Source organism: Danio rerio, chromosome 4 (genome assembly GCF_052040795.2).
Source record: "Danio rerio strain M-AB ecotype USA chromosome 4, GRCz13ab, whole genome shotgun sequence".
In the NCBI taxonomy this organism is placed as follows: Eukaryota; Metazoa; Chordata; class Actinopteri; order Cypriniformes; family Danionidae; genus Danio; species Danio rerio.
The window spans coordinates 26738881-26763198 of NC_141024.2; the positions used below are offsets into that span (position 1 = coordinate 26738881).

Genomic DNA, 24318 nt, shown 5'->3' on the forward strand with positions numbered 1-24318 from the left:
AACACCCCATTCTCAATCAGGGTATAGACAAAAGCCTCTTCTTTCAAAAAAGCAACAGTAGCTTTATTCATTCTGGATGCATAAGCTATGTTATCATAACCAACCTGTTCACCTACCGCAAGCAAAGCCCCTTCCATTGTAACCCAGGCCTCCGTAATAAACCGAACCCCGTGTCCAATGGACAGCGGCGGCGTCACTACGGACGCCATTTGCCGCAAGATTTTTAATCGATACTGGACTAAATTCCTACCGTATGTAGAAACAAACAATCAATAAATGATGTCCTACCTTTTTCATTCGTGTAGATAGAAAGACAGAAATCCCACAACCGTGTACCAAAAAAAAAGAGACGCTAGCTCTCCATGCACACTCACACGCAAACGGAAACCGGAAGCCTGAGAGAGAGAGAGAGAGAGAGAGGCAGAGGTGGATTTTTACAGCATTTCTCCCTAGTAGTGAAATAGCAGCTCGTGTGCTGTGCCGCCTTCATTGTAGTAAGAGCTTTACTCGCCCTCGCCTCCTTCATCATAGCATTGTACTGCGACATCGCGCACAGCAGATATATGACGTCAGTAGGTAATAACTGGTTATGATCTCTTACTGAACCGATATGAATAATTTTGACACCACTAGTAACGAGTAATGATGCAGCACATAAAAAATCTATCGGAGTAAAAGTATGAAACTCATCGAACATATGTACTGAAGTAAAAGTGGAAGTAGGAGTAAAAAAACAATACTCCAGTAAATTACAGATACTAGGCTTGGGCGGTAATACTGTAAAATGGTATACAGCTGGATCTAAAACTTGCAACGGTGTCAGTTTCAATACCGTTATACTGTCATAAAAACAATGCACTTAAATAGGAGACAAGTATTAAATAAAAAATATTATTTATTTAATGCCTAAAAATGCGTATGCGTGATTGTCATCACAGGACAGTGTGGAGGAGAGAGAGAGGTGATGTAAGATTGCGAGTCGCGCACCAAGTGACCTGCAGTGTGTGTGTGGGTGTGTATAAATGAGAGAGCATGCTGTCTGTGTGTCACTTGGTGCTCTCTCTCTCTTTCTCTCACACACACACACAAACACAGAATTCACGTGGATGCGGGCGTGCACTTTATTCGGAAACACACATACACAGAGAAAGAGAGAGAGAGAGAGAGAGAGAGAGAGAATGGTGCCGCCCGTCTCTCTCTTTCTGTTTGTGTGTTTGTGTGTGAGAGAGAGAGAGAGAGAGAGAGAGAGAGTCCCTCTCGCACTCTGTGTGTGTGTCCCACACAGATCTCTAATACCAATAAGACAAACAGGTGACCCTGAACCTAAGGTCACATATACGGCATTCAGTTTCTGAATGATTTAGGCATAAGCCAACAGTTTGGTGATGCTGTCTGAGCCTTACGTCATAATTCTTTTTTTATTATGTACGGTAATTCCGGATACTGGGGTAAAATAGGGAGAAGGTTTGACGGTATCAAAATTTGGATATCGCCCAAGCCTAAAAGATACAGCCTTTTAGTAATTAAGTTCAGTAGTGAAGTAATTCTACTTCGTTAGTATACATCTCTGCTCAGAATTAACTTATAGTTAATTTAACAATATATATATAGCAATGACTTCACCCGCTTGTCTGAGTGGACTCTGTAATTATTTATTTATTTGGAAAGAGAATTATACCTACCTCTTGTGAAGTAGATGAATAGTTTAGAAGTTTTAGGAAACTTGTTCAAGTAAAGCTTGTAGCAAGGCTCCATCGTTAAATTGACCTTTTCTGTGGAGCAAAACAAAGACAATCCAATGTGGTTATAGCATGATTTATTGACTAGTCTAACATATAACAAACAAACGTACAAAACATAACGACAAAAGGCAGAAAAGAAAGCAAGGAAATGAAAAGTTTATATAAAAGAATGGCAACTCTCGCTCAGTTGCACACAACTATTAAGGACCACCAAGATTTAAAAAACACCATTTTGAAAGGGGCACAGTTTTAACGTACGACTCAATACCAGTTTTTGGCACTTGTACAAGTTTCTGGGATGCTTGGATGATGAAGTCTTTTACGAAGTCCTGTTGGCGCAAAGTTTGCGACTAGGGATGCTCAAAACACTTTAAGAATATGCGGCTCTGATATGGTTTCTCTTTCACGTGTTTTTTGTTTCTCAACTTGTTAGTTTATTACACAAATGAGGGTTAATATGAATAATCACTCAAAATATCACTCAAAAATGCTCAAAATAATCGATTAACCATTAACTGAAAGGGTGCGTTTATAACCAATTAATGGTATCAGTTAAACGATTAAAAAATATTATTTTATATATTTTTAGAGTTTGGGTTTGGGCACTTTTTGTCCTAAACACTAAATAAACAGAATTTCTGAGGTACATATCCATAAATCATAGTTATGTCATGGATTATCCTTCCTAACAACCCTTGCGATGCTTACGGGCAAGTCACTCATGCCATTTAATAACTCTGAGATGGTCAACTAGTATCTCCTCTGTACGATTCCCCGATATTATTTTGTAATTTCTGTAGCTTGAACTTGTTCCATCCATTTGCTGTTCTACAAAGTTTTACTGGTATTAGTAGATGATTAACAAACTATAAAAGACTAATCTGTAAAGTGTGAGTTAATATATTAGTTAAGTGTTAGTTATTAGCTTATGTATGTTATTGGGGCATTACTCTAAAGTTGCAACTATTCTTCATTTACTAACAGTTAATAAATGAAGAATAGATGCAACTTTAGAACAATGACCCAATAACATATATCAACTATTAACTGATACTTAAGTCTTTTGTAAGTAATTTACTAACAGCTAAATAATCGTTTATCTCGATTAATGGTTTTTCATAATCGTTAAAAGCCAAAATCGAAATCGGATTTTCGATTAATTGCACAGCCCTACTATTAACTATTATTTAACAAGTCATCTATAAACTATTAACTAACAGTTTATTAATAGTCTATTAACTAGTTATTTTTATTTCAGTACAGTTTTTTTATAAGAATTATATTAAGTTGTACTTTGATAATTGATTATGAAATGGAATAATCTGTTCCTGATGAAATAACTTACAAAATATTTAAAATATTACTTACAAAACTAATTAATGGCATTTAAGCCTGCATGGACAACAGAACACATACAAGTATGAAATTCAAATCGAATAGATTCTAAAAATAATTTTTAATTGAAGTCATAATTTGTAGGCTAGTTTACAGAGAACTATTCTAAAAACCTGCTGTGAATTTGTCTACATGTCAGGGTTTCATAACAACAAACAAGAGGAACGTGTGTAGCCTATAAGGCTGGGGAATGCGCTATATAAAGAAGCATATAGCATATACAACCAACAAACCAACTTTTTTTCCATTTGGAAAATTAAAGTTAAAAGATGCATTTTAAAAATTCGCACCAAAACCTTGCACCTATAAATCATCTATGCAAATTAAGCTAATGCAATACTATATGTAAAAAAAACAAAACTATTATATACTATAGTAGCATATAGGCTAAAAGTAAATAATGACTTCTGTTAAAATGTTAACATAGATTTGTGATTAACAATTTCAGTGGAGCAATTAATGCATATTTTCCGTGGAGCGATTGACTTGCTGTTTTTATTTGGAAAAAAAAAAAAAAAAAACATGATTAGAAATAGCCAATGCTGGTTCTTTAAAAGGATTCAGTCAGTGTTTTCGTTTTAATCTAAATTTCTAATTTAAGTGAAAACAACAACAATGACTGAATGTTTTGAAAGGTTAATGTAGCCGTGAAGGGATGCATTTTAATCCTCGCCATGGAAGAATGAATGTAGCAGAAACCAAGCTCTTCAAAACTTCTCTGTAGTTGTCTTGACAACACAAACTACTGCTCTGAGATGAGCCGCGTGCAAAAGATGCCCCTTTTAACGCAAAGGCGCATTCAATCTGCCCTTAAGCAGCCGAACAAAAAATATATAAAATAATATTTTTAATCGTTTAGCTGATAGCATTAATCGGTTACAAACGCACCCTTTTGGTTAATGGTTAATCGATTATTTTGAGCATCCCTACTTGCTAGGTACTGCTGTCATTAAAAGACCATGACTCTTTGTGTCAGTGCGAGTCTGAACAGCCAGGCTGCATTGGGCCGCGTCGCATTTGTCTAAATGTAATGATGAAATCGTGGTCGCAAAATCACAGGTGAGCTGACTGCGAGCTGTTTGTTAACTTCCGAGAACGTGCGCGTGTACGCCAATGACGCCTTCTTTATTGAACAGAACCTGCATAGGCTGTGAAAAACAGGTAATAAAGTTGTAAATACCATTCAGTTTGTTGCACAGAGCGATCGTTTGAGAGCCGACTTGAAAGAATAATTTGCATATGTGTGTTTTTTTCTCAGAGTGACGCAAGTCATAAGCTGCACTCCGAAGTTAAAGTGAAGCCGGCGCACACATCATTTAAATGATCATATCGCATTTTACAGTTATTATTAATAAAACAAGCATGTGATATGTTTTTTTCTTTCATAGCGAACACAAAGGTTTGTGCATGAAAATAAATGTTTACTGTATCAGTATAACTACTCTAGGCAATATAATGTTGAATATAACACAAGAGAAATCTGATAATGACAAATGTCTTATTTTACCTGTGAAAACAAATGGTCTAATAATGTTGTCAATGACAATCATATATGTCAAACATACTAATTCAACTTTATAACTATGAATAGTTGTATTTTTTATGTCATCACTTTACTGTCAATTAACAACCAGGACATATTGAAAGTCTTAACTCTCAACATTAATATTTTGTCTTTTCTCTTGTTTTGCAGGTGTTCTTGGAGTTCAGCAGTGTGAAAGAACTTCAAGCAGGAATTTGGTAACACTTTTTAATAACTACACTGTAAAAAATTGCTGTTAAAAAATTGTCAGATTCTACGGTAAAATAATGTTTTTTCACTAAAACAGTAATATTCTGTTAAAAACAGTGCTTTCTGGGTAACATTTTTGTTTTCGAGAAAGTAACCAACTGCAGAAAACTGTGAGCTAACAGAGTTCAGATTCGATGTTTTGAAGTCTGTGTTTGAAATTACGCTTTGTGTCCTTGTTCACTATTTCATACACTAGTTAACTAATATAGTTCACCTGACAGTTTTAATGAACACTAATGAGTGAATTCAGACACTGATGAACACCTGCTGTTAATAATTACAATTACTGAAGAAAATAAACAAGAAACACAAACAGTGACTTGAGTTACAACATTAAATAAAATCAAATAAAATAAAACACCTTCAGTCTCAGCAGAGGATCATTAAACAACTCCACAAACAACAGCAGACACACACTTATTACTGACTGATTTGACTTCCATACTATTCTCATTGAGATCCAACAGAAATTAAGGTGTTTTTTGTGTCACCGTAATGGAGTGAGGGGCTGGTTTAGTTGGGCTCTTCACCCTTGAACTTATTAATTCAGACTCTCCAATTACTATAATAAAGAGTTAACAAAATGCTTGTATTATAGCAATCAAGTTGGAAAGTCAATAAATAGAGAAATCTATTTGTCTGAAATTGGTTCTGATAAATGTTTTGGTATAAATCTGGAAGAAGGGCATCATGCAATAGATTTTATACTTAGTTGCAGGTATTAATTTAATTAATGAGAAGTGGAAACAGAAAAGATACCTCCGTAATTACTTAACAGTTAAGAAATAACATACAAAAACAGTTCAGTTATGACAAATACACACTCAGACCTCATGAATCTGACCTTGTATCTCAACAATGGTAACATCTCAAATGTTTCATGCTGCAATGCATGCTGGGAGTGGCACGGTACAAATATCCCAGCATGCATTGCGGTATAAATAAATGTTGTATAATGGTCTAACAGTTTTCTTTATTTGTGTTTGATTCTGCTGTTGTTTATGTTTAGACTTTCAGTTGCCTGTTTGTGAGTTAAACTGTTAATTTTGTTAGTTGTCACCATTATTGAGGTTCATATGCCGATTATTGAGGTCTCTTTGAGTGCGATCTACACCATAGAGCAGTGTTATTGTCCAAGATATTCTTAAAAACTTCCAGAAATCATTGCCATATATAGACATAATGTAAAACAATAGATTTAACATTGAATAAGAGCAGTAAATTTTATTATACTAAATGAGAACAGACTCTGCCATTTAATAGCAACATGAACATCACCAGATCTTACTTAGGTTTTTGGCTGGTTTGCCACAACAAAGGAGCTTTTTAAACAAAGTTCTCAACAATTGCAGCAGCCAAGATATATAAATGTTAAAAATGACAGGGCTAAGAGCCCAACTCAAGCAAACTCTGTTCTCCATGATGGTGACGTAAAACTTTAACTTTTTCTCAAGAAGAACTTTAGTAGATGTTATACAAAAATACATGTATTAAGTAATAAGTGTAGCTGCTGATGATGTTTGTAGAGTTGTTTAATCATCCACTGATCATTTAAATGATTTAATCATTTGTTGTTCTTCAGGTTATTTCATTATAAAGCTGTGACTAAAGCTGTGTTTTGTATGTTCTGTTCTTGTTTTTTCCCTTCAGTATTTCTTAATTTGTTCATTGTTAATCCTCAATCATCATTTAATTAGTCATTTAATTAATTAATTCACTTCAGCTTTGCTCCATGTTTCTTGAACACTCAGTAGTGTGGACACTTCAATAAAAACTGAAGTATATGCTCTGGGGTTTAAAGGGTTAAAGGTGTGAGAGGTAAAAACACAGTGTAAAAATGTATTTTATCAGTAATATACTGTTAATTTACACTACGGAAATAGACTGTAAAAAAACAGTAGATTAGTGGCAACCACAGCTGCCAGTAGATTACTGTTAAATCAAGGAAAAAACAGTATTTTACTGTAAAACCTGAAGCTAATTTCTTCTGTCTGTCACCGTTGTGGAGGAGAGTAGAGCCAGTGTATGAGTTAAAGATGAACAGTGAACTGCTGATGTTATTCTGCATGTTTCTCTATTTAAAGATAGCGGCTGTTTAGTTGCTGATGCAGTAAGAATCTCTCTGGTGATTCCAGATTTACATGTATGTGTGCTGTTGTGAAAAATAAGACATTAGAGTTAAACCGAACTTTTCTAATTAACTAAAATAAGTTATCGTTATAAGTATACTTCTAAGCATGTATAGCACATTACTTCATAAACTCATTCAGCAGTTGACCAAGTTGAGGCAGTTGCTTTCAGTGAGCAAAATGAGTTCACTTGAGTATTGTGTAAATCAATGTAGTCCATGTATTTTTACAGCAACATACTGTAAAATAACAGTACATTGCTGGCAACTGCAGCTGCCAGTATTTTACTGTTTTTTAACAGGACAATTTTTAACAGTGTACACACTATGAACTATTTATTAGGGATTAGCAAATAATGAATTCATTTTCTCTAAAGTATTAACTCTACATTAATAAACATTAGTAAGCAGTTTATAACTTAAACTAGAAATGCTCTATTCTTGACTTACAATCACAATCATAATGTGCTTAATAATTGTACTTTCATACTTTGTTAATGATTATTTTTTCATTAATACATTAGGTATTGCATTATTTACAAACCAGTAATTTAAGAGTAATTGGCTGTTTTTAGGATAATTCAGAATAACTTAGTAAATGATTAGTAAACTAATAAAATTAACATTTTTATCTTATTATTCAGGAAAATACTAATAGTTAACTTGTATGTTATTAAATGCATTATTAACTCAACTTTATCCAGTGTTGTAACCTAATTTAAAGTGAGGACTGTTTATGCTTTATGAATCCCTTATAAATGACAATTAAAGGCTCAGTTACATTATCAACAGATACACAAATTATACTGTACTTCAAAAGAAAACTAAATCTTTGCATCCTTAGCTAAAATAAAATTACTGTTAAGTTCAAACATTGCATCTTATTATATTGTTCAATTATTTTATTGTTGTTGTTTTATTCAATTTGATGTCGTATTTTGACACTTCTGTCATTCAGCAATGTTTAAACTTTACAGTCATTTTACTTTTTAGATAAGATTGCAAAGATTATTGTTCATTTGATACTGAGTCTTTAATTGTCATGTTTAAGAGATTTATACAGCATAAACAGTCGTCACTTTAGATTAGGTCACAAAACTGCATGAATTTGAGTTTATAAAGCATTAATTATTAACATATATAGTAACTATTACTATACGCCTGAATAATAAGATATACTGTATAAACTTTGATTTCAATAGTTTATTAATCATTTATTAACTCATTCTGATTTATAATAAAACCACCCACTACTCTTAAATAAAATGGTTTGTAAAAAATGTAATATGTCCTTTAGTAATGAAAAATTACTCATTAACAGTACAATTATTAAGCACATTATAAATGTATTTATAAGTCAATAATACAGCATTTGTAGCTGCAGTTACTCAATAAACTGCTTACTAATGTTTATTAATGTAGAGTTGATGCTTAACAAATAATGAATTCACTAGATGCTAATGCTTAATAAATGATTCATAGTTATTATGAAGTTTTACCGAAATGTTTGATCGACACAGTCTGTTTAATTGAGATCTTTTAATCAAAGAGAAGGAATGTTGGAGAGCTGTTGTCAGAGCTTTTACAGCAAACCAAGGTTGGTTCATGTCCATTATATATTTGCATAATTTTTTAACAGTTAAATTATTGAAATTTAAATTATTAATTTATTAACAGACTCAAGAGCTATTAGGTCCTAAAATGGCTTTTGATTCCACTGGAGGACAAGCCTGCAGATTTCTTCAAACTTATTGTCTTAAAGGTTATATTAAAGGACCATAAATACATTCTTACCATCAATGCATGGTCCTTATATTTTATGAAACTTAGTCACACACACTTAGTTTAAAGCATTGAATCTTAAAAATAGATAAACATCTTTCCAAACTCTCTAACATGTCATTGTATATTCGACCCACAAGATTGTTTATCTTCAGAACACAGTTTAAGTTATTTTTAATGATACCTGTGACTTTTGTGTCCCTGTTTTAAAAGTCCAACTTCAATTTAAAGATAAATTGTCTCTGTGACTTTATATTGAGGGAAAGATAAAGATGCACAAGTCTTATAGTTAAATTGAGAATGAAGGTCAATTATTACATGCTTAAATTAACATTGTAAAATGAATTAAACCTTTTACAGTGTAACTAAAGCAAAAGTAAATTGGTCAAAACTAGGGATGCTCAAAATAATCAATTAACCCTTAACCGAAAGGGTGCGTTTGTGATCGATTAATGCTATCAGTTAAACGATTAAAATTATTATTTTATATATTTTTAGTTTTACTGCATAAGGGGCAGATTGAATGCGCCTTTGCGGTAAGAGGGGCATCTTTTGCACGCGGCTCATCCCAGAGCAGCAGTTTGTGTTGTCAAGACAATTACAGAGAACTTTTAAAGAGCATGGTTTCCGCTAAATTCATTCTTCCATGGCGGGGACTAAAATGCATCCCACCACGGCTACATTACCCATTCAAAACATTCAGTTATTGTTGTTTTTAATAGCGGATTAAAATCGCATCAAAACGTATTAAAAGGTAAGTGGATTATAACAGCGCAAACTTTTTTGTAACCGTATAGTGCTGTGCGCTATCTGTTTAACCCTTTGGGAGTTACGTGCTGACTGACTGACTGACAGGTGCACAATGTGTGAGGCCAGCAAACACGTCGAAACTTTTAGTTAAGATGAACACAGTTTCTATAGTTAAACTTTATTTATAGATAAAGTATGACTCTGCATATAATCACTCTATCTTGCTGGAGTTTATAGCCGTTTCGCTTTACTTCAGGACGCATTAATGCCGCTCTGAAGGTCTAATCGCTGTTTTAAGTTATTCAGAGCTGTATGAATGTACAAATCTTGAATATCACAATATTATTAAATATTACAATTGTAACAACATAGACAGCAACATTTTTGCACAATCGATACCCAGCTGATTCAGTCATTTCATAAGAGGACCACACTTCTTCTCTCCTTTTTCCTTGTCAACATAAAGGCAGTGAGGTGCGCCTCGCGTTTTTGGAATGAAAAAAAGCACGTTAGCTGTGGTCGGCCACTTGTTTAACTGCTAAACACTGCAGGTGCGTGAAAATGCTCTGTTGTATTGTTCTATTATTAATATGCTAGCATATAAAAATAAATCATATTTTAGAATGCAATATTTAATGTGTCAGACACAAAATAGACACGTCAATTTGTTTACTGTAAAATTAATAGTAATCTGACCAGTTAACTGTTAATAACCGATTAATGAGCGGCGGTTGTCGGTTAGCAAAATTAACCGAAATGAGCATCCCTAGTCAAAACCAATTCACATATTGTCTTTTGTGTCTCTGTCATTACAAAGCTATTTGTTTAACATTGTTGATGATTATGTAATAAGAAACGTAAGTGTTCTTCTCTGTTGGTAGGACTAATTATCCAGTCATTCCATCACCTTAAAATCCTACTTATCGCGGAAGAAGCCTCAGTTAAGATGATCATTGAGTGACAACTTGTGATGGACGGCATCAAAGACTTGCCAAAAGCTGTGCATTCTCTTTGGACTACTATACCCCAGGTCGACGAAGAATAGGGGTGTCAAAATTAATTGTTTCTTCGGTGAGAGCTGGATAATTATATTTGTTTATATTATTTGCTAAATGCTGGTGTTATTTAAAGGTACAGTTCATATATCTGACTGTTTGTATTAAATGACAAAATTGAATTACAAATAGTATATAAATATTAATATATTCATACATTTTAATACAAAAATTGCTGCTGTGAAGAAAATACCGATATATCGAATTGAACTGAATCGATGGCATGATAATCGTAACCGAAAGACTAGTGTAGGTTCACAGCTCTAACAAATAACACTTTTCTCTTCATCCAACAATTTCTCCTCATGTTGGGCTACAGTGACTTAAAGCCCAAGCTAGAGACATTAAAGAATTAAATTGCTGTTTGATTCACTGCAAAATTTACACAATTGTGCTATTAGTAATGATTGCTTATGCCAGAAAGAAACGTTGCCTGTAGAAATTTAACAAAAATAAAAATAATTGAAAAGTTGTTTGATTCTTTGTGCTTAAAATTGTAACATTTTAGTGGAATTATTTTTAATTATAATAGATTTCTTAAATATAGCAATTATCATTGCATAAAATATTTTTATATTTTTACATAATATGATATGTTTAATTTAATAGTCATTTTACAAATCATATCCTCTATAAAATGTGTAATGTAAACTAATGATTTTTAGTAAAGACTACTAAAACAAATTTATTTTGTGCAACGGGTTTCCGCACAACAATCTAGTAAAGTCAACTAATTCAGGTTTATAGTGTAGTTTCTTCACCATCTAACAACACTTTAAAACTTTTTTTGAACTTTAATAAAATAATTTTTATATAATAAAATAATAATTTATTTTGTTTTCATGTTTAGCACAAAAAGTGCCCAAACCTCATGGGTTTGTATTCTTGTAAACTGCTGTTCTGCCATGTGATGGCTCGGTACGTGTGTTTCTATACCTTAAACATAATGTTCAACATATCATCTGTGAAGTTTCTTTGGAAAAATACAGCACACAGAAAAGCCTATAAGTGGAACAAGGTTAAGATAAATATACACTGCAAATTTTAGATAGTAGATTTAACTACCTTGGAGTTAAAATTAACACTTCCTCATAGTTTATATGGGAACCACTATAAGTGATAAAAATAACACTTTTGAAAGTGTTAACATTATCAACACCAAGAGAGTGTTAATTAGAAAACCCTTATTGTGTAAAATATCCGTTTAATTTCCGAAAAAATACCAGCAGCTGTGGTTGCCAGAATCTTACTGTGAAAAATATGGAAGTTTTATAGAACTGTATAAATGTACGAAAAATAACCATATTTCATGAACTGATACAATGTTCAATTTACAAAATCATTGCTTAGTGCAGAAAAATGTAAAGTCTTTAGATGCAATAATGTGTTCATGTGTGACTGCAATTAGCAAACAGATTTTGACTGCATTACTAACTACACAGTTACCTTTAAACAAAAGAAGATGCAGCATAACATCAAATACTCTCAGTTCATCTTGGACTTGAACACAGACGCTACTAACCTCCACAATGGTGACACAAAAACCGCTTTGCTGTTTTTTTTTTATTTTGATTTTTACAGAAAAATAACAGCAGCTGTGGTTGCCAGTAATCTGCTGTTTTTAACATTCATAAATTCAGTTTACAGAATATTTCTGTTAAAAACACATTCCACAGTCTGTATTTTTTATCGAACTCACACTGCAAATTTTAGATTTGGTAGATTTAACTACCTTAGAGTTAAAGGTCACACTTTACAATAAGGTTCATTAGTTAATGTTAATTAATGCATTTACTAACATGAACAAACAATGAACAATACATTTACCACTGTATTTGTTCATATTAGTTAACTTTAGTTAATGAAAATACAGTAGTTCATTGTTAGTTCATGTTAACTCATGGTGCATTAACTAATGTTAACAAGCATGGACTTGGATGTCAATAATGCATTAGTAAATGTTCAATTATGAGTAATAAATGCTGTACATGTGTTGTTCATGATTAGTAAATGCATTAACTAATAAACCTTATTGTAAAGTGTTACCGAGTTAAAATTAACACTCCCTCAGTTTTTATATGGGAACCACGATAAAAGTTTTAAAATAACACTTCTGAAAGTGTTAAAATTTTTAACACTCAGAGAGTGTTAATTAGCAAACTCTTATTGTGTAAAATATCTGTTAAATGTATGTCATAATACTGGCAGCAGTGGTTGCCAGTAATCTGCTGTTTTCAACATTTTTCATTCGTAAATTCAGTTTCCAAAACATTTCTGTTAAAAATACATTCTATAGTCTGTATTTTTCATTCAAACACACTTCAGCCTTAAATTCCAGAGCAAAATCCTCACTAGTGTCCTCGCTACAGAGGGTTGAACACTCAGACAGTGATGAAGTTAATGAAACAATTAAGTGTCTAATTGAAGGAGGATTGAGAATTATTGATGAACGACTGTTAAAAGCAGAATCACTGAAGGAAAGAAAAACAAATTACAGCCAAATCCAAAGATGAAATCAACTGAGAATAAAACTCTAAATAAAATAATAATGATTAAAAATAAAACAAATTACACACTAAAAATTTTTTTTTTTCAACATCTTTAAAACAACTCATCATATCAAACAACTCATCATGGAGCTTCACTTATTACTGACCTTTGACTTTATTTCTGTCATGTGAACAAAAGCTCTTTATGAAATTTCTGTTGTACATTTGAAGTCACCATGATGGAGGACAGAGTCTGCTTTAGTTGGGGTTGCTATAAAATGGTTTTTTTTTTTATTTTGGCTGCTATAATTATTAGTGTATAGCATGAAAAGCCAAAAGAAAATTAAAGTGTCCGTTTGAAGAGATTTACTATGATATCAAAGCCATCCTTTTCTGCTCGTTTTCTAATTCAGTATCATATTAATTAGTGTGAGGAATTAATAATTTACATAAATTAAACCATGGTAACTCCAGCAATTAATGACTTTATAACAGATTTAAAACCACCATTTACAACGAGAATGTTTGATATATGGCAGAACTGAAAAACACACAGACATCAACAATTAGTCTTTGAATCTCAATAATGGTGACAAACAAAAAAAATTAAATTAAATAAAAAAAACAACCCACAACAATACAAAACAATCTACTGAAATATTACCTCCCAAAACAACACAAAATAAAGGAAAAGAACGAGATAGTAAGAACATAAAGCTGAATAATGTATGGTGCAATGCATGCTGGGAGCTTTGTACTATGCTGGCACCGAGCATGCATTGCAGCATGAACTATGCAGCTTTTTTCTTTTTAGCAACCGCAGCTGAGGTTCAAATCCTGATCCTTGATGTATGTGTGTCATTATGAGATGCTTGAGCTCGAAGGTTTAATGCATGACACTTTTAATTATTAATTGCATCCTAATTGTTTGTTAAACCTCTATGAAGAGTAGCAGACTGCCAGCAGTATTATCGCATACAGATTCAATACAAATATGTTTTTATTTTTTTATGAATTAACTGAATTAACATAATTAGTATAGTTTCTCACAACATTTCTTGCTATAACTGATGCATCTTGGAAACACATCTATAACAGTCAGAGAAACATTTAGATAGAAGAGTAAAGCTTCAAGAACTCGACTAAGCAGCCTCTGATCTCCATGAGGTGAGGTCAAATTAAATATTTTTAATAAAAAAAATATAAACCTCTGTTCATTGTCAAACATTCTTACAGAAATTAAGTCAAACTCTAATCAGTGAAGCTGCTAATGCTGTTATTTGAGTTGTTTAATACTCTGTTTTAATTCAGTTGGTTTGGTGTGAGGCTGTGTCTTTAGTTTAATTTCTTCAATTTCTTATTCCTTCAGTGATTGGGCTTGTTAACAGCAGGTGTTCAACAGCAGGTGTCTGAATTCACTTATTTGTGGTCATTTACTCTGTCTAGTGGACTAAACTAATTGACTAATTTAAGGGCCAGGTGAATGAGGGTGTAGGGCGAGATCAGACACTCTGATTAGTTTCTCAAAAACAGGGCTTTTCTATAAATGTAGATACATGTTCCTCTGAACGACAAGGAGGCAATACAACTTCTAACGCCGAGAGGGTTATTTTACCTTTATCTAACTCTAGAATTTTAACACTTTGAAAATTTACACACACTGAACACACACTGAAATTTAACACCAATGAATATATATATATATATATATATATATATATATATATGTATGTATATATATATATATTAAGGGTGTCACGATTTGGATTTTAAATCGAAATCGATCGAAATTTATGCTCGATTTCGATTATCGAATCAAAAAATAGAATCATTGATGCTGCCACGCCCCCATGTCACGTCAGCTTAGCTTGCCAAGCGGGAAAAAACCCACTTGTTGAAGTGCTTGTTAAACTGTGCAGACGCAGGAGACCCATTGACTGAGCTTAAACCTTCAGGGCTCGACAATAAGGACTGCCCGATAGCCCGGAGCCAGCGTGCGAGACGCTCTGGCCAGTGTACAGTGCTGCTTTGTTGCCTGACAGATCGAGCCAGAGCTGCGTGCTGCGACTGTCTGTCAATTGTGTGCAAATACAATCTTACGGTGCTTTCACACATAGACGTTTGTTTCGGAATCTGTCTCGTTTCCCCCGTTAGCGTGGTTTGTTTGGCATAAATCCAGCAGTTGCGCTTGCATCCGCGCCAAATCAGTCAGTCCGAGATCGCCTGAATGAGACGGTCTCTGCCCTACTGAGTGGATCGATTGTAGTGAAAAAACAAAACAATGCAACGAACTAACGACCCAGGCTATATCACAGTGTATTATGATCGTGTAATAGCCATATATACGGCTATATGAAGAGAGAATGATGAGCAGGGCAAGATGTCATTCTTACCGGTAAATGCGAAAGTGAAAGCATGCTGAAATATTATTGAGAGCTGTTTATCCAGCCTGATCTCGGTTTATCCGTCAGGGAAATTGACCGAAATTACTATCTGTTAATTTTTCCATATTTTAATCATATAATATGTTGTATTAGGCCTGTTGTTTTGTTCATTTCCGCACTGACAGCTCGAAAGAAAGATTTACATTGATCTGATGCAGTCTCGGTTCATCTGCTATGTCTCTCTATAATTTAAGCATATAATGCAGAATTCTAGCCAACGTTTCTTTAATAGATTGATCAATTCAATAGTTCGATTTTTACAAAACCTGACAATTGAAATGAGGCTCTGTATATATGAGAAAGTCTGACCTCTGCTTAATATTCGGTGACGATGTCTGTGGGTTGTTAAAATTAAAGTGCACATTTTTGCTTCTAAAATATTCTATATACACAACTGGTCAAAAGTTTGGGGTCAGTATGATTGTTAAATATGTTAAACTAAGCTTCTTCTGCTCACCAAGGCTGCAATTATTTCATCATAAGTACAAATTATGAAATGTTGCACTATAAAATAACTGTTCAAAAGTACTTTATCAATTAATTTATTCATTTATTTCAGTGATTTTAAAGATGAAATTTCAGCTTCATTACTCCAGTAACATGATCCTTCAGAAATCACTAATATTAATTATTATTATATTTATTAATGGTAATAGTAATAAAAGCAATAATGTCTGGAGTAATCATTTTTTTTGAAACTACATACAATAACAAAGCAGTTATTTAAAATTTTGATAAATATTTAACAATTTAACATTTTTTACATTTAATAAATGTAGCCTTGATGAACTGAATAAGTTTTCTTAAAAACATTAAAAAAATTACTGTAAATATATATACAGTGGAAGTCAGAATTATTAGCCCCCCTTTGTTGTTTTTTTTTCTTTTTAAAATATTTCCTAAATGATGTTTAACAGAGCAAGGAAATGTTGATAGTATGTCTGATAATATTTTTTCCTCTGAACAAAGTCTTATTTGTTTTATTTTGGCAAGAATAAAAGCAGTTCTTAATTTTTTATGAACCATTTTAAGGCCAAATTTATTAGCCCCTCAAGCTAATTGTTTTTCAGACTGTCTCCAGAACAAACCATCGTTATACAATAATTTGCCTAATTACCCTAGCCTGCCTGGTTAACCTAATTAACCTAGTTAAGACTGCTTTAATCTTTTACTTTCACACTAGTACTTAGTCATTTTAGCAAACACCTCAGATACTGTTGGCTGGTTCCTGTTGGTTGTGCACCTTTTTTTACCGATGCCATAATAACGACACAGATCACTGCCTATTCACAAGAAAAAAGTGATTGACAGGTGGTAATTATGTGTGTAAATTGCCTTTATTCATTTACTGTATGATTTATTTATGGGTAAAACAAAGACCATACAGGTCAGGTAGTTTAAACGGTCGACTACAAATAATTAATTTGTTATTAATTAATTAATTATTCATAATCAAAAATCGAATCGAATCGTGACTTAAGAATCGAAAATGTAATCGAATCGAGGATTTGGAGAATCGTGACACCCCTAATATATATATATATATATATATATATATATATATATATATATATATATATATATATATATATATACATACAGTTGAAGTCAGAATTATTAGCCCCCTACGATTTTTTTTCTTCTTTTTTAAATATTTTCCAAATGATGTTTACCAGAGAAATTTTAACATTATGTCTGATAATATTTTTTCTTCAGGAGAAAGTCTTATTTGTTTTATTTCGGCTAAAATAAAAGCAGTTTTTAATTTTTCATGAACCATTTTAGGGACAAAATTATAAGCCCCTTTAAGCTATATTTTCTCGATAATCTACAGAACAAACCACTGTTATACAATAACTTACCTAATTCCCCTAGCCTGCCTAGTTAACTTAATCAACCTAGTTAAGCCTTTAAATATCTCTTTAAGCTGTATAGAAGTGTCTTGATAAATATCTAGTAAAATATTATTTACAGTCATCATGGTAAAGATAAAATCAATCAGTTATTAGAAATGAGTTATTAAAATTATTATTTTTAGAAATGTGTTAAAAAATCTTGTCTCCGTTAAACAGAAATTGGGGATAAAATAAACAAGCGGGCTAATAATTCTTACTTCAACTGTATATATATTTTAAATATCACATAAAATTTCTGTAGCTTGAAATGGTTTCATTTGCTGTTATACGAAGTTTCGCTGGTGTTAGTAGATGGTTAACAGACTATGAACAATTGATCTGTAAAGTGTGAGTTAATATATTAGTTAAGTGTTAGTTATTAGCTTAAGTATGTTATTGAGACATGATTCACTAACAGTTAATAAATGAAGAATAGTTGCAACTAGAATAACATCCCAATAACATAAACAATTAACTGATACTTAAGTCTTTAGTAAATAATTCACAAACAGCTTGTTCATGATCTATTACTAATTTATTAGGTATAGTTATCAATCATCAAAATACTGTAACAAGTTGTTTAGAACTTGTTAACTAACAGCTTGTAAGTTATCTATTGGTTATCTATAAGGCACATTTATAAATAATTAATAAACTATTAACTTTTATTTAACAAGTTATTTAAAACTCATTAACTAACAGTTTTTTATTGGACTATTAACTAGTTATAAGGTATAGCTATTCTAAAGTGCTATCAGGATTCAGGAATGAATAATAAATAGTCTACTGATAAAGTAAGTTATATAACAATTAGGTGATGTGCTCCGCAGGCACAATAGAAAACTGGACTAGTGGATGGCATGAAGGTCCAGCCGCCTAATTCATTACATGTTTTGGTTAACTAATTCTTTAAATACAACTCTCTTGAGGCCTAATAGGAAAAATGCAGAAGTAATTTGCTGTTAAATTAATTTTAGTAGTGACTCAAACGCCAGTGATTATCAAATTAGTTTTTCAGTTAGGGTGAATATTAGAGTAAACTAAAAAAAAATCCTACAGAAGTCTACACTATAATAATATTATAACTTATTATATTTATTATTATTATTATCAATATTATTAAAACTAAGCTATAAAATTGATGTCGCAGGACCCTTAAAAACATTTGATTTCATTTTGACATCACTAAAGCGCACTTTTACAGTTGTATAAAGAAACATCCCATTGTGCAGCAGCATTCTCAAGTTAGGACACTTAAAAAAATGACTTTTGATTTTAAAGATGATCAGCCTGCGGAGTTAAGTTTATAGTATTATAAATAAATGGTGCATGAGTAAGTGGATGCCACGGATCAACCTCTCACATGCGCTGCAGGTAGGCAGCATGAGAATTTAGGGTAGTCTCTGTTTTGCTACACCAATGCCTTAAAATGTAACTAAGGGTGCTTTCACACCTACACTTTTGTTTCGAAACCTGTCTCGTTTGCCCAGTTAGCGCGGTTTGTTTGGCATATGTTAACAGGGCAATCGCGCTCTGTTTCGCACCAAAGTAATTGCTCCGAGACCGCCTGAGTGAGTTGGTCTCGGCTCAATTGAAACGAACCCTGGAGCGGATCGATTGCAGTGAAAAAGCGATCCGAGCGCGGTTATATCACAGTGTTTTATGGATATGTAATAGGCATACGGCTATATGAAGACAGAATTATGAGTAAGGCAGGAAGTTTCGTGAGTCTCCGGATGCCCGCAAACGAGTGATGATCTCCCGGTAATCTCGCGTCTCCCTCCCGGTCCTCAAATAGGTATCGTCGCGAACCCTTCTCACCCCTCCCCACCGCATCTCTCCTCAGACACGTCGCGCGCGCACCTTGTCAATCACCACCAAACCACCACCTCTCCTGACAGCTGAGCGGGACGCTGCAAAATAAACCCTGACACTGACCAATGTGAGGAGAGTTTACTCGCACGTGACTTGTTTTTAGCTCTTTTGGTCCGATTAGAAACTTTGCAATGTGAAAGCGAACCGCTCCAAGAGCAAAGAGCAATAATGTAACATTTGTAATTTCTGTTTCGGAACAACTGAATCAATTCACAGGTGTGAAAGTACCCTAAGTAACACATTTAGCTACCATTATTTAAATGACATTAAATTGTAACATTTAACTTTTTTCTAATGCTGACAGTGGTTTGGTAATGATGCATGATGACTTGGTTATGATTTATTTACTGATTATATAGTGGGTTAGCTTGCATGTGGGGGCATAGTTTGACGTCTTTACCTAAAACTTTAAACACTATGGGATTTAAGACTTTTTAAGACTTAAAGATCTGCAGACACCCTGCATTAATATTACAAATATTTTTTAGAAAGAAACATAATAATGCAAACAATGTCAAAGTTTGTTACTTTATATCTTACCACTTTCCAAAAATGAGTGAAATGTGATCTTCCGTTCTCTAAACTTCACTCTTACAATGTTGTTGGTTTGCATCCTAAAAGACAAGAAAGACTATGTTAAACATAAGGAGATAACAGTCAGAAGAAGAAAAAATTGTTCATTAGTGTTCCACAAAACATGACTTATATTTGTTTAACTGTGCTTTTTTTTTTTTTAATTCAATTGAATACAAAAATGATATCCTATTCATAACATTATTACAATATCCTGTTTTAAAAGACTCATTAGCAACAGATTTATTTTTGTCAAAGTGATGGATGCAATTTTATAGGAAATAAACAGGAATAAACTGACAAAAACTTCATTTACGTGATTTAACCAAAGTAACATATTGAATGTTTAAAGGCTATGTTGCTGCACGTTTTAATTGCATTTGAAAGGCACTTAGTTTTATTGGTATCACTATCAATTAACGTACATTTAATTTAAACATTGGCAGACTTTGATTCAGAATTACTCTTAGTTGTAACTTAAAATGTCATCTATTAACTTGTATAGAGTCAATTAACTTTACATGTGGCACTCTAGAACTAGTTTCATGTTACTGGACAATCATTTGATAGGCACCTAACTATTTTCACGGGTATCAATCAACGTTTATAATCTATATAATAGCAGATTTTGATTCAATGTTATTTTTAGTTCTAACACATAATGTACAGATGGCTTTCGTCGATTCATTTAAGGCAACTGTTAACGTAATGTTAGCTCTTGAGTCAATCGCACCGGGCCCACATCATGAGCAGCTCGTCATTTAACTAATAGGTGAACATTAAATGGACAAACATTGAATAGGCACTTAACTACTTTCACTGTTAGCAATTAACGTTGGCATTTTATCTTTCTAATTAGGTCGCAAGTTCCCAGCAGACATCTGATCGTCCGATGACTGTTGAAAAGACACCCCTCGACGTTCCGTCTTGGTTGAAAAGTATATCCAAAACGGAATAAATATAAAATTAAAGTAAATATTAAGAAATTGTTACCTTGCTTACTTTACATCCAGCAGAAGTGAATCTTTCCTTCGAAAGCATCAGCAGCGTTCGTTGAAAGTGAAGAAATAATGGCGGAGAGGACCCGAAACCCAAGATGCAGAACAGTTTAAAGAGTCAGAAACGTCTTTTCAAAAGATGCAGTCTCCAAGCACCAATCACAGCGCAAGCACGCAGCACGTCCAATAAGAGCGGAGCGACCTGGAAACGGGACGAGAACGCGTGATTTTTTTCCGAAACCAGTTAAGTGCAAACCACGCCCCCTACGCTAAAACCCCACCCCGCAGCTGTGACTCACGACTGTGGCTCAATTTCATTGGTCCAGCTATATGACAATGACAATGAACACAAACTATTTTTTAAAACAAGACCTAAAATACGAAAAGTTAGCAAAGTTCGTGTATGAAATGAAACGCAGTACAAACAATCTACAGCTCATGGAAAAAAATTGTGTTTAATCAATAAAAATAGTGGCTAAAATACATGTAGTAAACACACACACACACACAACAGCATCTTAACAATAAGAAAACTTTACTCTGTACAAAAACCGGCAAAAAAACACAAACATAATATTTATTTATTTAAAAACATTTTTTATTAATTTAACACAGGCCCTGCATGCAAACATAACCTCTTTATATTTCGCAGTCTAGTATAAAAACGTTAAATTAAATGGCTGATTCTAACAATATCTGGTATTAATTCAGAGAAGTGGGTTGGATATGTGTATAATTTGTTGTCAAAATTCAGATATTTAGCAAAACAACTCAATTCTTTTAACTAAAGAATGTTACATGTGTCCAACAATAACACATGCTTAATGGTCTGTATGAAAAATGGTGTCAAATTTGAAAAAAATTTGAAATATATAATGTTAAATAAAACTAAAAGGTCCTGTTAGACTCATATTTAAATAATTAAAAGATTTAGTAAAAGATTTAGTTTTTCTTGTCTTTGCTTTGGGATTTGTTGATCCAAATCCAAATTGATCTAAAAAAAAATATTTAAAATACAATTGTATTTGTTTTTAAATGATAATTAGTAATAATCAATAATGAATTACGTTTTAAGAGTAACTTACCCAACACTGCACATAATCTGCATATCAGATGAAAATCAGCTAAAGCACAATTATATTAAACTTTATCTGTTTCTATACAGAGTTTAGATGTTTAATAAATGCAACATATGCTTCTGCAGGCCTTTCAAATAAGGCTTTCATTTAACACTGAAAACAAGTTAAAATTGATCAGAATATAATTCCTCTCACAGTACCTTTTTTATTTTATTTATTTATTTTTTAACCTTTAATGTAATTTCCTGACCAAAAAATAAGAATAATCTGTTGGACAGCAATCATATTCATTGTTAGAGGCCTCCCATGAAAAATAAATAAATAAATAAATGATACCCATTTTGGTAACACTTTATAATAACTACACACTATGAATTATTTATTGAGCATTAGCAGATTTAATTCATGATTTGTTAAGCATTAACTCTTCATTAACAGATGTTAGTAAGCAGTTTATAACTGCAGATACAAATGCTGTATTCTTGATTTATAATGATTGTATTAATGATTGTATTTTCATACTGTAATATTGTTCGTTGTTGTTGAGGGAAGAAGAAGACAGGGTCGGCAATTCAGGTAAGCAAATAGCTTTATTAATTTTTAAATGCCACCACACATGTAGCAGTGTGTGTGTGTATATGTGTGTTCTCTCTCTCTTCCCGGCTGCTCCTTCTCTTCTCCTTAAGAAGGGTGTCTCTCCGGCTCAATCACTAGAATAAACAGGTGTTATTTATTAATTCTGATTGGCCTGCTGATTAGCCGCCGGGCTCTGAGCATGCTCTCCCCCTCATTGGGTGTTTGATCATGCTTACCTCTCCACACATACTTTGTTAATAATTTATTTTTCAATTCTTAATTAAGTATTGCATCATTAACAAACCAATTATTTGACAGTACTTGGTGGCTTTTGAAGATCATTCAGAATGCATAAATAAATGATTAATAAACCATTCAAATTAACATTTATATATCTTATTATTCAGGCATATACTATTAGTTCATTTGTATGTTAATAAATGCTATAGTAATTTAACTTCATACAGTTTTGTGACCTAATCTAAAGTGAGGACTATTTAAGCTTTATAATTCCTTTATGACAATTAAAGGCTCAGTTATCTTTTAAACAGGGAAAAAAAACCAGACTTTATTCATTTCTAATCGTTTGAAGATACACAAATGAATCTGCATCAAATGAAAAATAAATCTTTGCAATCTTAACTAAAAGTTACCGTACAGTTTAAACTTCGTTAAATAACATTATAATATTGTATCATAATATATTGTAAATTATTATATTGTTGTTGTTGTTTTATCCAGTTTTATGTCATATTTTGACACTCCTGTTATTTAGCAATGTTTAAACTTTAGAGTTGCAGATCTGCCAGCTCTAGCACCACAGGCTCTGTCAGTGTTGCTGGAGTGGGTTGGGCTGTGGTTGAGGCTTTGTGTCCGGTTCTGTTGACAGTAACTCTGGTGCATGTGGCAGCAATAGTTCTGGTGGCAACTGGCAGTTCAAGCTCTGACATGGTGGTATCTTTACAGAGTTAGTTCTTGTGATGGTGGTACCTACAGTGACCCCTACATCCTTGTGCCTCAATGCATATTGTACAAGTGTACAGAGGTTGGGTAAGTGGGAATATGGGGATCATTGCTCCTGAAAAATGAAAATAAATCACACAAAGAAACTTTCAAAAAAAACTTATTAGTCCAATTTTGACATTTCTAACTCACCTACTTGGTCCTCCCCTTTTGTTTACAGTCTTTACCAAAGTGCAAACCATTTTTGCCCCACAGCATGTGTTTTTTGACAGCCGACGTTGATTAGCCGTGAGCATAGTGCGGGCACCTGTAATGCCTACAAAAAATATTAATGTTTAAATGTGTACAGATGTGTGCAGAAATGTTAGATATTTTTATTTTACATTCAGAAATATCAAACATTTACAAAAATGATGCAACAGTATTCTAAATGATCTGTCAGCAAAACATTAGGGCTGTAACGATACACGATATAAAATCGAAATCGCGACACTCAGATCTACGATCCTGTGTCGCGGTGTGGTAAGGGAGAATCGCGACACACCCCGTGATACCTTTCCAATAACGTCACGCGTGCCTGCAAAAGTTGAGCTAATTAACACTTTTTTTCGTTCGACATTACAAGCACTGCTCCGTTTAAGCCCTCGCAATATTTAGCCGGGAGATCTCGCACGGAGCTATTAGTAAGGGACCGTCTGAATGTGTCAGGAATATCAAAAACAAAACCAACTTAACCCCGCTTGACAACCGACAACGCCAGAAACATTGCCAATGCTGTCAAA

The 24318-nt window shown here is 33.1% G+C and overlaps 1 protein-coding gene and 1 long non-coding RNA gene across 7 annotated transcripts in view; one reads left to right on the forward strand and one right to left on the reverse strand.

Annotated features, from left to right (window-relative positions):
• Positions 1–21030, reverse strand: part of LOC147844739 (uncharacterized) — a 120607-nt gene extending 99577 nt beyond the window's left edge. For all 6 annotated transcript variants that reach the window (XR_015483235.2, XR_015942438.1, XR_015483236.2 and 3 more), the window contains exons 1-4: positions 20914–21030; positions 19888–19961; positions 1683–1772; positions 289–395 (exon numbers count right to left, since the gene is read on the reverse strand). Coding sequence is in view for 1 of the 6 variants with exons in the window: in XM_087248301.2 (XP_087104427.2) it covers positions 289–395; positions 1683–1772; positions 19888–19960 (270 nt within the window). In the remaining 5 variants the exon portion in view is untranslated. The remainder of the gene's footprint in view (positions 1–288; positions 396–1682; positions 1773–19887; positions 19962–20913) is intronic.
• Positions 1–24318, forward strand: part of LOC148679954 (uncharacterized) — a 113241-nt gene that overhangs the window by 74378 nt on the left and 14545 nt on the right. The window lies entirely within an intron of this gene.